We start from the raw sequence: 15,498 nt of genomic DNA, 5'->3' as shown, positions 1-15,498 counted from the left end.
GAACACATTTTAACTACCTTTCTTCCAACACTTACTTGGCTGTTGGCTGGCGTATACTGTTAATGTGTAACACTTATTCCCAGAATAAATACTCCTTCCAAATAGCAACATAAATGAAATATTTTGTTCGACATATTTTGTTTTTTGTTGTTAATTCAGAGGCTTTGAATGTTTTTACTGGGATTACAATTGATGGAGATTGTTAGGAATGCGTCAGATAGCACCTGAGAAGCTGACGCCAAAGGAAATAAATTCACTCATCCATTAACATAATTTCCAGACACTGATTGGTCCAACAACAATTGTTTTTTATTTAACCTAAGCGCAAAACACTGGTTTGATTAAGATTACTTCATACAGGAGAGTGTGGTGTTAGACAAATTTCATCACCCGTTCTCACAATATTCTGATTTTGTCGTGTCAGAGGCCACGTATGATTTGACTAGAGACACAAATAAAGACCAAGGCACAATAGCTTGCATTATGCATTCATCTGAGGACACAATACAATCCTTTTCTTTAATCAGTACAAGTCTTTTGCCATCTGATTATTAATTAAAGGTGAGGAGAGTGTGTGTGTGTCGCTCACACAAGAGCGACTTACCCTCCTCTCCGCTGTAGGTACGGCAGTGGAATCTGCATTAGGCATTCATCAGAGAGAATAAATGTATATGGACAAGGTTTCCCCTCACACACTGCTAACACGGTCTGAGCACAGACAAATTGTTCATATTCAAGCTGCCCCCTAACGTCATTTTGTAAATTCATTCTGACATGGGAGCTCAAAATGAAATGAAAGCCTACCGCTTTCATCATTATTGTGTTATCACTCCCTCTCCCTTTTCTCTCAGTTTCTCCTCCACATTGGTCTGATTCGTTTCACCTCATTCCTTGAACAGTGATTCACCTTCTTCCATGCCCACTGGGATCTTTTTATATCCACACCATACATTAAACATGTCCTACGTCAAGCAGATGCCGCACTGCTGTCGTGGACCCCCCCAATAAAACTGCACCGTTATTCACAGTGTGATAACACAAAATAGACAGTCACCAAACATCCTGTGCCCTCCAGAAATACTGGCATCTCGGTTTAAATGAGCCAAAGAGGCTGCACAATGAAAGAGAAAAACAGCACAGATGAGTCATGTGTTCTTGCTGCTGAGTATTCAGTGCTCAGAATAAAAATTACTCTCATTCACAGTAATTACATTTTTTTAATGGGTCTGGTATCCTGCACTCGAGAGGAGAAGTAGGCTACAGCATCCCAGAACAACTGCGATCCTTTAATGAGTAAAAAGCTAATCAAAGTTAAATTCACTGTGATTTGGTATAACTTTTGGTGATAGAAACTACAGTAGTACATATTGCTTGGAGACCAAGTTTTATTGCGTGCGTGGCAAAAGGAGGGAGGACATTTGTTTTGGAACAACTGAAAGAAAGATGCAGCTTATTTTTATTTGCAGGGCGCATGACGATGAGATAATCTATTGGTGGATATTTAAGATTATAAACTGCAGTTTCAGTGTGCCTCTAACAGTTATTCAGTAATAGTAGTTTTGTTCGGCTAAGGTTGTCAACATAACCCCAAGTAACGTTATGTCTTCATAATAGCTCTGTAGCAAGGCCAACATTGAGTGTTATTTTCTTTTCATTTCACCTTTATGCAGCCAGGAGAGAAGTCTCATTGGGATGAACAATCTCCTTTAAGACAGGCAGCAGCACAGTTACATGCTTGCAGACATAAAACAAATGTTTAACTAATAACTGATGATGATGACACGTAAATTGCTGAGTTATAAAATATCTAAACTCCCATCAATATTGAAAACATCTACAGCTACATGTTCTTTCCAGCTCCCGAAGATTCAGGCAGTTTTGCAACATGTTCCAAGCAGAGGGAGCAGTGTACTTAAATGCCCTTGTTCAGTACGGACTTCAGGGACAGTTAGACGAAACAGGTCCTAGGAGCGAAGACAATAACTTCCAGTATCTTTTTTTTTTTAGGGATGTAGTTCTGTAGGTAGAATGGAGGTACAACCTTCAAAAAAAGTACATTTTTGCTACCAGGACATCTACTAACTGTCCCTAAAGTCAAGTTGCTCTGCCGCCATCTGTAAATTCAGAAATACATGCTGCTGTACCACCACACCAAAGAGCAGCTTCTTTTCTGTAATAGTCTTGTTTGCTTATGCAGTTCATATAGAGGCATCAGTATTTAATCATAACCAGGTAAAAGTTCCTTTTAATATGTTTAACAACATGTGAACCAAACATTCATTCATTCATCTGTGAAGCTTCCTGTTTCCCGTTGCTTCCAGTCTTATGCTAAGCTATGCTAACTGCCTCTCAAATAAGTGTATTTAGAACAGCGCCGTAGTAAGCAAAAGAGTCACAGTCGATACACGGGAGAACAAGCCTCAAATCGAAAAGCTAACATGGACAAGCATGATTCGTGGATAAATGGTGGATTTTACAAGGTATGCACAAACAATCAGCCACTTTTACAGAGTCCATTAATATGACATCAGTGTGGGAGAACTCACCATGCTAAAATACCACTCTCTAGTCCAAATATTATGAACTATATATAATGAATTTTATATCATTTTAATCTTGGATTCCAAACAGTGAAAATAAATGTGAATCAGCTCACACACACACACACACACTGAGGAATGAGCACACACAGGAGGTTTACAGAGCCTCTGTAGGATGTTCGATCTCATTAGAAGTGTTTCCTCATGAATAACATTGAATCAGGATGAATCACTTGATTATAGATTTCCATGTGTGTCTCTGTGTGTGTGTGTGTGAGTGTGTGTCTATCTTGGCAGAATAAACAACAGTGGGAAGCGCCAGTCGGTGAAAAATGGGCGCCACCTCTCCTCGCTCTTCTCCTATTGATTTAATCTTCGCAGCCCTTTTGCCACTCCCTCCCCATCCAAAATCTGTCTTCACAAAACACATCCAGAGAGGACAATCCCGTCCACTCAGGTTTTGTTCACTTGACTCTGTGAAATGAGCATAAATAACCCTGACGGGAGGTCAGAATATTGTCTGGGAGTGCAGTAATTCTCCTGGCTGGTGAGAGGGCAGTTAAGCATCTTGAATACATAGACTTGTAGCTCTGTTTATACCCTGTTCACCTTACTTTCTTCTTGAGAAAAGGAGATTTTCCTCACTGCTATTTAGTAGGGATGCATGATAATATTGGCACATCATCAGCATTGGTTTATAAAGGCTTAACACAACCCAAAGTCGTGAATTCTAATATTCTTTGTGATTTAATGCCTTGATATATCTACTACCAGTATTCCTCAGCTTGCTTTCCATGTAAAATCTTCCTGCGCAGGGTTTAGGTTACAGGCCTGATCCTGACTGATTGGAAAGCAGCCCTTGTCTAGAGATGTGATCATAACAAAGTCTGTCTGAAGCCTGAGGATTTTCCTCTGGTGGCAGGCTTACCTGAAATACAGCCTCCGCAACTGGCATCTCCCTGGCTGTCGCATCCAGACTCGCTGCAATTACAAACCTTTTGGCAGTGAGTTGTTCTCATCATGTCCACATGGGAGGGCAGTAAATGAGAGCAACCGAGTAGAAAAAGGGAAAAAAAAGTTTGCTCCTCACGCACGTCTGCAGCCACTTCCCACCCTGCACACTTCCATCACCTCCCCCCTTTCAATCTCATTGTGCTGGCAAATTAAAATTCACGGGTTGCCAAGCCATCCATTCTCCCTCCACTGCTTAATTGTCTCGAAAATTGAGGAGATTACCGGGCGCGATTTATGTACAAATAAGAAACTGTCAGAAACCTGGCAGAGTATACCATGACATAGACACACACATAGGCTTGATGATTTGAGAGCTGTGAACATCAACCATGGGATGCCTCAAATCCCAACACCCAATGTATTTTGATAATGATCAGCATCCTCTTTATCTATATTGGTGTGACTTTTCCTGTCATGTCTATAGACTTTGAACATCAGGTCACGTTGCAGCCGCATGAACATTGTCGCTCTAAGGGTCAGCTACACTGGTATCAGCTGTTTTTCTAAGGAGATTAGGTATTGGCTGCTCACTTAAGAATCTGTTTGAGATGCATCAGGCTTTCAACCAATTCCAATGTAAAGCCATTAGCGGCAATATGAGACGCTGAGAGCAAGTCGGGTGACGTAGTATGAAGAGCAACTAAGTCCACATACGGTAGAGGTTGGGGTTGATGGATGGGTCAAACAAACACTGGACTTTCACCCAAGAAACGGATGTTCGTGTGTGAAACCAAAAGTGAAGGTCGACTTATTTTAGCATTACATACTTAACCTTTCATTCCTGGAAATTTGAAAATGAAAGGTTAGATGCTGAATTATGTCCCCAAGCTGTCAGAAGCTCTGTAAGTGCTTCTGACATTAATCTATGGGTGTGTGACCACACTGAATTATTGATTTTTCTCAGCTAAATTTCTTAATGCAAAAATAAGCCTTCCCCTATTAGCTGGACAACACCATGGGTCCACATCATAAAGTCTTACATGGTCCAAGCTAAAACTTAATAACAATATCACTGAAAATGGACACCTAACAATTGTTTTTCTGAGCCTGGCAAAGAAATGCCATTTCATGACCTCAAAATACCCCAGTCAGAGAATAACAGGGGCAAAAACTCATTATAGTACTTTATTTCCTTATTTTTATGCATATAGAATAGTCAAAAACAAGTGTTTAGGTGGATAAACAGCGAGATGATGCATCAATCATGCATAGGCTGGTGTGTAGGTGCCCGCTCAGGAGAGAAGTGAAAGAAGAGAGAGTGGGTCACCTGTCTACATGATCACTCATTGGCTGTTGTAGGCTTTAGGGTGGGCATAGAAATGCTTATCTGCTAAAATAAGCTGTCAATCGAATGGCTGACAACTCCGGTGTAGAGGGATTTGGAAAAGGTTCACTTACAACACATTCAAAATGTAGCTAACCTAACCTAACCTAACCTAACGTCATGTAATGTAGGCTACGTACAGTATTTCAGCCCAAACCAATCATACAGACAATAAAGGCTACCTTGTGTGTTTGTATGAGACACTGAGGAGCATTACAAAACATCACCTGTATTTGACTATCTGGGATTGAGAAGAGGTTGTGCCAGCGGATTAAGTCATTAATTTATTTACACATGAAAATTTGCTACGTTTACATTGTGTTTGGCAAATAATGGGATCAGACCTCTTTGGATTAAACATGTAAGTAGTAAAATTGTGCAAGAGCCATACTGCACATTTAACGCCAAATGTTTTGGCAATCAACATGTACTCATTGTTGTGTTATAGTATTTTTTAGTAGTGTCTTAAATAAAGCTGCCAGGAGTTTCAAAATGTAGTAACATATTGCCAAGTTGGCAGCGATGGTTAGCAGCTGAGCTAACATTTGGCTCGCAAAAACATATCGAGGCTGGGGCCAGTGATGCTATTCCTGTAAGCAAACGTAGTTAAAATGCAGTTAAGAAGAGTCAATTGTTGGCCACTTGAGCAGCATACTGTATACTACCATCATCATAAGAGAATGATGTGCACTTTGCCAGTTTTGATTTTATGAATAGCACTGCATCTCTTTGAAATTATTTAAAAACATCACCCAACAGTTTTAAACTAATAAACACACATGCAGAGAACAAAAGCAGTGCAACAAAATCACTTCTTTCTGCCAAGCATCTTATCTATCTGTCATGAGAACAACTGGAAAACTGCCATATTTACCTCACTGTCACTAAAATCATAACAGATCTCTGACACCGCCGTCTTGTTTGTGTCCTGTGGCATTTTGTAACAGGATCTTTGTCTATCTATGCATTCAATCAGGCAGGCATCTTTAACATAATGTCAGACTGAAAAATGTGTGAAATTACATAGAAATTCAACTCATAAGGCATGTCGAGCCAATTCTGACCAAATCTGAATAAATAAGTGTGGGTACCATTCTTGGGAAGACTGCACTTTCTTCGTCTTTTATAAAATCTCTACCAGCTCAACGTAAATAATCTTTTCTCAGTTCTTCGGTCAGCTTCTTCCCACACCCCTATCATATAAACATACATATGCAGGTTCACCTCCATGTTAGTAGGCATGATGTCTGCAGGTATGTGTGCATCTGTGCAGGTCTGTGCTGGAACTCCATGTTCTCTCCTGGGAGGGAGCCAAATGAGGCAGTGTGATTATAGCCTACCGATGTAATCTCACCTCTTAGACTGCCGCCACTCAACCCCACCTATCCCCATCCCTCCTCCCCTCTCCTCCTCCGCCACCATCCACTCCTCCTTTCATTCCAGCCCATTCCAGCTAAATCCAATTTGTTTTGGTTTCAAATAAGGCCTTGTTTTTCTGTGCTCTCGCCACTTCTAACAAAGTAGCTTCTGTTATTGCTCGTCCAATTTGGAATAGCTCCCCCCTCCCTCCTCTCCCCCTCATCTTTCTTTCCCTTCAGATGCGATCTTTCTTTCTCTTCAGGTCCACTCTTGTGATGCACAATAGGCGGTTTAAACTGTAGATGTCTAGCACCAGGTAAACTACTGAAAAGCTTTCATGCAACTATACAGAGCTTTTCTTCTACAGCTTGAGGACATTATTGGCGTTTTTTTGTAGGACTTTTCTGTCTCCACAGGGGTGGTGATGCAAATACACACTTTATTTAACTTTAAGTGTGTGAGTGTGGTCTGTGCTCATGTGTGACAGGTTGATATTGGTTTCCAATCCCTGACATAGATACTGCAGGTAGAAAAACTTTTGTTAGCAGTAGATTTACTCATTTTATTTCAACTTTTGCACTCTCAGAAAAAGATTAGTAAAAGGTCCTGTCATTTACAAACAAATAGATAGCATTTCACATTAAGGGTACACTAATTTGTTAACAGTTACTAATGCTTATTATTGTATTAATTAACTGTTACTTAATGTCTTTTACTGTATTGATAGCAAGAGCACCTTTATGAATGATTAAATAATGTATAACTCAATACCTTAGTTAACATAAACAAGCTCAGTAAATGATTACTAGACACATTTAATAACTGTTAATTAATGTGTATTACTACGTTAACTGATGTTATTGTAAAGTGATAGCAACAAATGTGTATAATTCAACTGAGCATGTTTGAGTGTGTGTTCAATTTCTCCATTGTTGTTTAGTTTTTAGTGGGTCATGTATACTTTACACCCAAAAGAGAAAACAAATGAATTTGGTAGTTTTATCGCATGGAAACTTCATCTGGACACCTAATGTCAGAGAAAAATGCCTTTGTACAAGGCAGATAATCGTTATTAATTAAAGTAAGGGCAGGGCGAAAGCGTAGGGAGGTGGTTTCTTAATTGTTCAGTAGACGTATTGAATGAAATGTTTTACTCCAACAGTCCTCACTCCTATGGGTCCCGTTTTTAATTGAAAACCTGCCTCCGGGTTGATGCTTATGGATGCTGCTTTTATTGCATCGCCAAGCATTAGGCAATAAAGAGGGCTTTTCCACAGTCTAGTTGTTGATTGATGTGAATTATACCCATAAAATAACAATGTGTTGGTAATGATGATGACACAAATAATTATAGAAATTCTAATGGGGTCTTGATGGTGGTTGTGATGATAGTGATGATGATGATGAAGACAGATGGTGGTGTTGAACAGGACTCACACTTGCATGTGTGTGTTTATGCCAGTTCCTGCATACCAGTGCACACCCCATGCCCTACAGAAAGTTCTATTATATGAAAATGAACTCAATGGCAATTAATTGTTCTGTGTGTGTCCATGTGTGCGTGTTACAGGGGATGATGTATCTGGAAGAGCGCAGGCTGGTTCACAGGGATCTGGCAGCCCGAAATGTCCTGGTCAAATCCCCCAACCACATCAAGATCACCGACTTTGGTCTGGCTCGCCTGCTGGATGTTAATGAGAAGGAATATAATGCAGATGGAGGAAAGGTAAATCATCACTATGTGACACAGGTAATTTACACTATCAGACAAATAAATCCACAAGTAAACAAAACGCTTATATGTCTGCATTTGCCATCTTTGAATCTCACACTGTGTTGCGCAAGACGGTTTTTATTTCAATGTCGCCAAACGCAAACGTCTTGTAACTCCCCTCGGTGTTTCATACAGATGCACAAGGTCCCACTCAGAGTCTGGCTGAGACACACCGGGCCTTTAACTAACTTCGCTGTAAACCCATCTGTGGTATCATTAGACGCTCAGTCTGGTTACGTAGTACAAAGAGCAACAAGGTCCAAGTGGGGACGAGGTCTGGAAGGACGGGTAAAACACAGGAGTTTCACCTAGGAGACTGCTATTCATTCCCCGTGCGTGTAAAACCAAAAGTCAGTGTCAAGTTACTTAAGTGTAACATACATATTTAACGTTACCCCCTCCATGAGCTTCTCTTAAACCTAACCAAGCAATTGTGGCGCTAGAGGATACCATGTGCATCCGTATGAGACACCAAAAAGCGCAACAATACATCGGTATTTGACGACTTGGGAATGTGAACAGGTTGACTATACAAGACTACAAAGGGTAGAATGACATCCTGGTTGAGTTATATATATATTTTGTGGCAAATTGCCATATATTTTTGGAAATACAATTTCGCTAGTTAGATGAGTGGATCTATAGCACTCCCAGATCTAAATTATAGTTTTGAAGCAACAGCAAGCAGTCACGTTGTTATATGTAGCCATTTTCTTGGCTGAGCATAGTGATTTTTTACTGTGTGTTCAGACAGAACATGAACGATCAGTAGCCTACATCTGTTGCCGACATCTGTAAGAAACATTGTGGTCAAATATGTGTGAATGTCAATAGGTGAAAATTTGCTTCGCTTTCTGTCTGAACACACCGGTAGAAGTTACACAATTGTCATCTTAAGATGGATGAAAGGCTTTTTTTAGTAATGATTAAACAACCGGTATACATGTATATAACCGGTTTATGGGTTTTAGAGGTACGGGGTATCAGGTTTTGTTTCTTGTTTCTACAGAGCCAGGTTAGATATTTCCCCCTGTTTCAGTCTTTGTTTTAAGCTAAGCTAACTGTAGTCTTATATTGAATGAAAGATACAGGAGTGGTATACACAGTCTCATCTAACACTCATCAAGATAGCTAATAAGTCAAATACAAACTACCTATTTAAAATAAAATTCTATGTTAGGAAATGTTTTAACGTGACTTCCATTTCATCATTCTGTCTTTAAATTGTACTGTACTATGTACTCAGCCTGTACTGAGTGACCTTGTTAACTGCTTTTATTATCTGCTCCTTGATGTGTTTGGTTTCCAAGGCTCGTTGAGATATAATATTCATGAATTACTATTTTGGACCATACCATTGACATGTTGTAAAAGACAACAACAGACATTAACATTAATTTGGATTTTATATCCCGAGGGAGGAACTAAGCCCATCACAAAGGACAGTTTAAGTGGAGTCTATTGGACCGTTTTATTTACTTTTAGGGGAATGGAGATCTCTAAACCCTGAACGTAGTAAACAAATACGTCCTTGGAGCTCTCTGTTCTTGGTCTTCTGGCCTCTTCAAATCTTAGTTCATCTTTTTTTTCTTTTGTATCCTCTTTTCAAACCGACTTACCTATTTCATCCTCTCTCAACCCTCTAAGTTTCAATCATGTTTGTGTCAATGCTGAGTGTTCTGGTATTATCCCCTCCACTGAGAGAAAGACAGACACACTCTCACCTTCGACACCCCCCTCCCCTCAACCTCCATCACTGTAATCAATAGAATTGGCCTTCAAATCTAATCACAGTGTTAAGCTGCATCTCAGACTGTCCTGCCAATTGTCCCACCTTATTCCAAGACAGCTGGAGCTTGTGTGTATGTGTGTTTGGGTTTATTTGTTTGTCTTCTCTCTCAAACCTTGTTTCCCTTCACTCTGTCATCCATCTCTCCTCTCTAACCTGGTTTAAACAGTCTTTGTATGCCAACATCTCACCAACAGAAGATCCAAGTTCAGTATGAACTCAAAATTTGTGTCTTAAGTGTCCTTATCAGTTTCATTTGAGACATAGGAGAAAGGTATTATTGCCTGCTCATTGTAATGTATGTGCATGTGATCTGCTTTGCTTGTGCCTGGCAGATGCCCATCAAATGGATGGCCCTGGAGTGTATCCATTACAGGAAGTTTACTCATCAGAGTGACGTTTGGAGTTACGGTAAGCTTCAAAGTGTCCTCACAGAGAACTTGTGTGAAGCGGACAAAACCTTCAGGGTTATATTTACACAATACAGACCAAATTATTTCATGGATTTTTATGACTAAATTGCACTACTTGGAGGAAATACATCATCATTTTGATGGATTTCCATTTAAAATCCAATTGAAATTCAAAGTCTATCCAATTCAGTGTTGGGTATGCATGTCAACCAAATTTTCATTTCAAACCAAAGTTCAACCTCAATCCAACATTGGAAGTTGGTTTCAAGCAGACGTTGGGTTTTGACGTCAACACAATTTTGATTTCCGCCTTAAAATCCAACATCAGTCCAACTTTGGAAGATGATGTCAGGCGGACGCTGGCTTTTGAAGTCAACATGATTTCATTTCCAACTAAAATTTAACATCTATACTACGATGGAGTTTGATGTCAAGCTGACATTGGGTTTTGACATTAACCTCACCTCAACCTCACGTTAACCTCATTAACATCAATCATTATTTAAAACCAAAGTTCAACATGTCTCCAACCATGAAGTTTGATAAAATTCAGTGTCTATCCATCATTGAAATTGGATGTCAAGCAAACGTGTGGTTTTGAGGCCAACCGGATTTTCATTTCAATATAAAATTCAATGTCTTTCTAATGTTAAATTGACATGCAGTGTCATTGCTGATTCGGCTTTAAAAAAACATTTTTGGTTATTGGTAGCAGCTTTGCGTAAAGGTTCTCAGCAAAAAATTAACTTTTTCTGGGTCAGTCATGCCTGTCCAACCTGCAGCCAGTTTAAACTGACTTCACTGATACTAAAAAGAGGGACAATATCATCCCTGTATAATCCTTTTACTGGTTATCCATTAAATAGACAGACTGGAAGAGTTTAGCCCTCACTCTCAGGTCTTCCTCATCTATCTGCAATATTTAATCATTTTTTAGTCCCCTTAATTATTAATACAACACATGATTTATTTTCTTTTAATTTTTATTATCTAATTGTGTTTTAATGTTCTCTATAAAACACTTTGGTCAACCCCTTTCAAATGTTTCCTACAAATAAAGTGACCTCAACTTGCCCTAGGTTTTCTCTTTTTTTTTTTTCAAACCAAACACAATGTCCTAAGTGGCGCGCGTACGTGTGCAGTCGTCTTAAAAGGCGGGTTTTTTTCAGCCTGCTGCCAGAGATGGGCAGTGACTCTGCTATCCTGAACTCAGTGTGGAGTTCATTCCACCACTGCGGGGTCAGAACAGAAGAGAGCCTTCACTGAGATTAGCAACCACGGGGTCCACAGAGTGACAGGGTGGCCAATCGTCCAGACAGAGGAGTGCAATGGTTGCACCGGAGACCACTGAAACAAAACCGAATCAGAGTAGTAAGAAGTGAAGAAAAGACTCAAAGAGTGTGGATGCAAGTGGAGGGATTTGTCATGCTCCATCTACTCCATTACATTTTTTTGAATATAAAACTCAGTGTTCACGGCCATCAGAATGTAAGCAAAGTTTAAAAATTCTAGGCAAAAATATCCTACAAGATTTTTTATTTTTATATTGCAAAATATTATTTCCTGTTTAAGTCGACCAAGGAGTCTTATAGTCGTTAAGAAAAAAGATTTTCAAAAAAATATGCACGACGGGTCATATCAAAGGGAATAATGTGTGTTTGATTAAAAGTATCAGTGTGATTTAGTGCATCCATGTCCCCACTGGGCCTCTATGACCGCGGGCTATTATACTTCCATCTTATAGTGTGTATTTACTCTGCTTAGCACTCATTAGCTCATTAACACCAGCATGAGTAAAGCTGAAGAGTGCTGAAAGTTCAAGATTGACTGATGACTTTCAAGACTCTGATTAGTTCTTCTTGTCCTCTGTTGACTTTTGTTCTCTTATCATGTCCTTTCTTCCTCACCCTCTGTTTTGTTGCTTCCTCCTCTCTTCTGCTTGTATTCTCTCCTGTCTCTCCATCTCGTCCCCCTTCTGATCTCTTCTGCTCCCTCACATCTTTGCCTTTCCTCTTTGGTCTCGTTTTTTTCCTTCTTTCTTCACTTTTCTTCGTTCTTACTTGTTCTGGTCTGTTTCCTATTTTCTCTTTTTAACTTTTTCACTTACTCTTCTGAACTCTTTAATCTTCTCTACTCTTTGCTCTTTTTCCACTTTGCTTCTTCTGATCTTGATTCTTCTTATGTTTCCTCTACTTCTTATTTTCTCTGTGCACATATTTTCACCTTTTGCTCTACTTAACTGATCTCCCTTCTTGCGTTCACTTATACTTACATCATCTCCTCTCTTTTATTTCGTCTCTCTTCCTCCTCCTCCTCCTTTCTCTTTTCCATTTAGGTGTAACCATTTGGGAGGTAATGACCTTCGGAGGGAAGCCCTATGATGGGATTTCCACCAGAGATATTCCAGACCTGCTGGAGAAAGGAGAGCGTCTTCCTCAGCCGCCCATCTGCACCATTGACGTCTACATGGTCATGGTGAAATGTAAGTAGAGCCTCAGGGTCGGCAAAACACCAGAAAGCCGTGGCAGGCTAATGATTTTTGAGGGTCAGGGGACAAAAAAATAAAAAGAGCACCAGGGCACAGAAAGATGATATATTTATAGTGAAGAGAGGGCACTTCACCACATTTTCCCCACTAGAAGGACACCATAGAGGCCATAGGGGCATCCAAGAGGGCACTTTTGCTGTATTTCTTTCTGACATGTGGACACTCACCCCCCAGCCTTGCAGTCCACCAGTGCCAGAAAGTCCTTACAGTATTATATATTCAAATGCAACACCACCACACAGCCTTAAAGATTACCAGTGTTACAAAGTTACAAAACAATATTTACTGCAGAGCTTCTGCAAGGACTGGAATATATTGTGCATCATTTCCGGATGCATTTTCCTTTTCTCTGCATCCACTGTGCCTCAAACTGTAGAAAAGCCAATGGATTTTAAAGGGTGAAGAGAGGGCAAGCTGGTTTTTAGTTGAAGCAGGCAAAAACAATTACGCTTTTATTGAGTGATTTTCAAAATGCCACAACAGCTGTTTCGTACAAAAGGGTGCAGGCAGTGTCAGAGATGAGATTTTTGAAGCTGAAATATCACTATTCTAAAATTCAAACCGGCTATTATTTTATCATTTCAGTGGATGGTGTTAAAAATATGAACGCCACACAGAAGCATCTCTCTGATGGTAATTATAGTGAGAAATCCTTCAAAAAGAACAAAGATCAGGTAGAAGATTAATTAGGAACTAATTTTTCTGGCGGGCTATGACCCCCACCACCGACGTGTTTGCCTTATTGGTCGGTCACTGCTGTCACGCCATCAGCCACTGGGGTCGCAGGTGGAGATGTTACCTCTGGCCACTGCTGCCAGGACAAAAACTTGGTGCCAGCTCCACCTCGGCCTTGTCCTCTAGTCTCCAAGCTGCAGCCTCTGGGCCTCACTGTCACCTTGGCTCTTCCTGACACTCTGAACCGTGGCCAACCTGGCAAGCAAACCCCCCCAAACACACACACACACACAGCAGGGAGAGGTCACTGTCACCTGCCTGTTATCTGGCTTTCTTTTTGCACCGCTACACATGCAAAACTCATACACCCAAATACACTGACACATGGTGCACTGCACACATGTGGTTGAATTGCGCCTTCTGATATTCACTACTTCGACATGAAAGCAGACACAGAGATAAAATATATCACTTTTCCATATGAAATCTCACTGGTGTGTGTTAAGTCTTTTCGATCTCTACCTCTTATTTCCCTGGATACCTAGATGGGCTCTAGTCAGGGCCAGATCACATGATTGCTTTGGCATCATAGCCTTGTGTTCACCGAGAAATTGGCAGAGAAGCACATTACTCCATATGGCCATTCTAGTGATGAAACAGTATTCATCTTTAGATTTTAAAAAAATATTCAATGAAGAGAACTCATTAAAAAAAATCTGTAACTTTTCATTATGGAATAAATGCGTTTTTCATAATAGCATATGGTTCAAATGAAAAAATCTTTTGAGAACTTTATAGAAGAATTTAAGTTTGATGAGAAGATGCACTGACAGGTTTTTATTGGTCAGTTACTCATTCTTTTCTAGTTGTGATCTCAGCAAGACAGATGAAGAGATAGTATTTATGGTTATTATTAAAGCTGTCAAGCGATTAAAAAAATGATGTAATTAATTACATGCATTGTGATTACCTCATCTAAATTCATCACATATAAAATCTGTCACAGGTAGATTTACTTAAACGGCTGTTTGATTGTGGCTTGGCAAGATTGGTTGCTCACAGTAGCATCTGGAGCGGTGCTAGGTCTGTCCTCTGAGCTTGCTGATAAGTGCTTTGCGTTCAGGTGTATTTCAGGCTTGAAGAACTCCAATGGTACTAAAATTATTTACTGCAGAAATTAAACAGAAGCCTCCTCCCATCAACAGCTCGAACTGTCCTCCTTTCAATATTTCTACAGATGAGAGCAGGCATACGTCACTTTCCTGTTGCCAAAGCGACAATGCTCCCTTTTTGGTTGAAACAAGTGCTGTGAATTGCCACCACCAAATAGAGATAAACTGGTGGCACCATTGCTTAAAAGTACCTGCGTCACATTTTACAATTTGCACATCGAACAATAAAAAATAAACCCACAGTTTACAAATGTTTTTTTACTTCCCCAAAGAATGAAGGAGAGTAAAAGAGATTGGTGGCTTTAGGCCGTCAGCAGAGAGGATGACACTGGTCAAGTTTAGGACCCGGATAGTCAATAAATGTTCATCTATGGAAAAAACTTTGATCATTAATGATGTTACTGAGTAAATGACAAGTGTGTCAATTGTGCCTGTTTATCAAAGCAAATCAAAAACTTCATGATGGTCTAACTATAGTTTTTAACGTCAAAACCATAAAACACCTGCTTTTAGAATGGAGTTTGGTCTAAACACCATCAGGAGCAGAGGGTATTTTCAATCAGTCAATCAATCTTTATTTGTATAGTGCCACTTCACAATAAAAGTCATCACATGATTGATTTTAACGTTATTAACTCACATAAATTGAGTTGACCTACCTGTTATTAATGAACCTTTGGACATAATTTTCTCTGTAATAAATTAACTGAAATGAAAACATTATTTTGACAGCCCTAGTTATTATTATTCACGGCACTTGTTTTTTGCAAATATAAAAACGTAAAGATAATCACAGCTTGGCTGACTCTTAATTTTGTGTTAAGATGCTTGCGATATCACACTGACACAGTTTGAATGAGTGGCTGGGTTTCTGCTGGGATTAGGAGGAA

General features: G+C 39.8%; 1 protein-coding gene across 4 annotated transcripts in view; it reads left to right on the top strand.

Moving 5' to 3' along the window:
* Nucleotides 1-15,498, top strand: part of erbb4b (erb-b2 receptor tyrosine kinase 4b) — a 340,870-nt gene that overhangs the window by 310,554 nt on the left and 14,818 nt on the right. For 2 of the 4 annotated variants that reach the window (XM_084361642.1, XM_084361641.1), the window contains exons 21-23: nucleotides 7,808-7,963; nucleotides 10,136-10,211; nucleotides 12,549-12,695. In XM_084361642.1, coding sequence (XP_084217768.1) covers nucleotides 7,808-7,963; nucleotides 10,136-10,211; nucleotides 12,549-12,695 — 379 coding nt within the window. Of the gene's footprint in view, nucleotides 1-7,807; nucleotides 7,988-10,135; nucleotides 10,212-12,548; nucleotides 12,696-15,498 lie in introns of all 4 variants that reach the window. The other 2 variants (XM_084361640.1, XM_084361639.1) reach the window with 1 other exon arrangement.

Source organism: Pagrus pagrus, assembly GCF_965226575.1.
Source record: "Pagrus pagrus genome assembly, chromosome: 9".
NCBI lineage: Eukaryota > Metazoa > Chordata > Actinopteri > Spariformes > Sparidae > Pagrus > Pagrus pagrus.
Note: the sequence above shows the minus strand (reverse complement) of the source record. Positions and strands in the feature narration are given on the sequence as shown.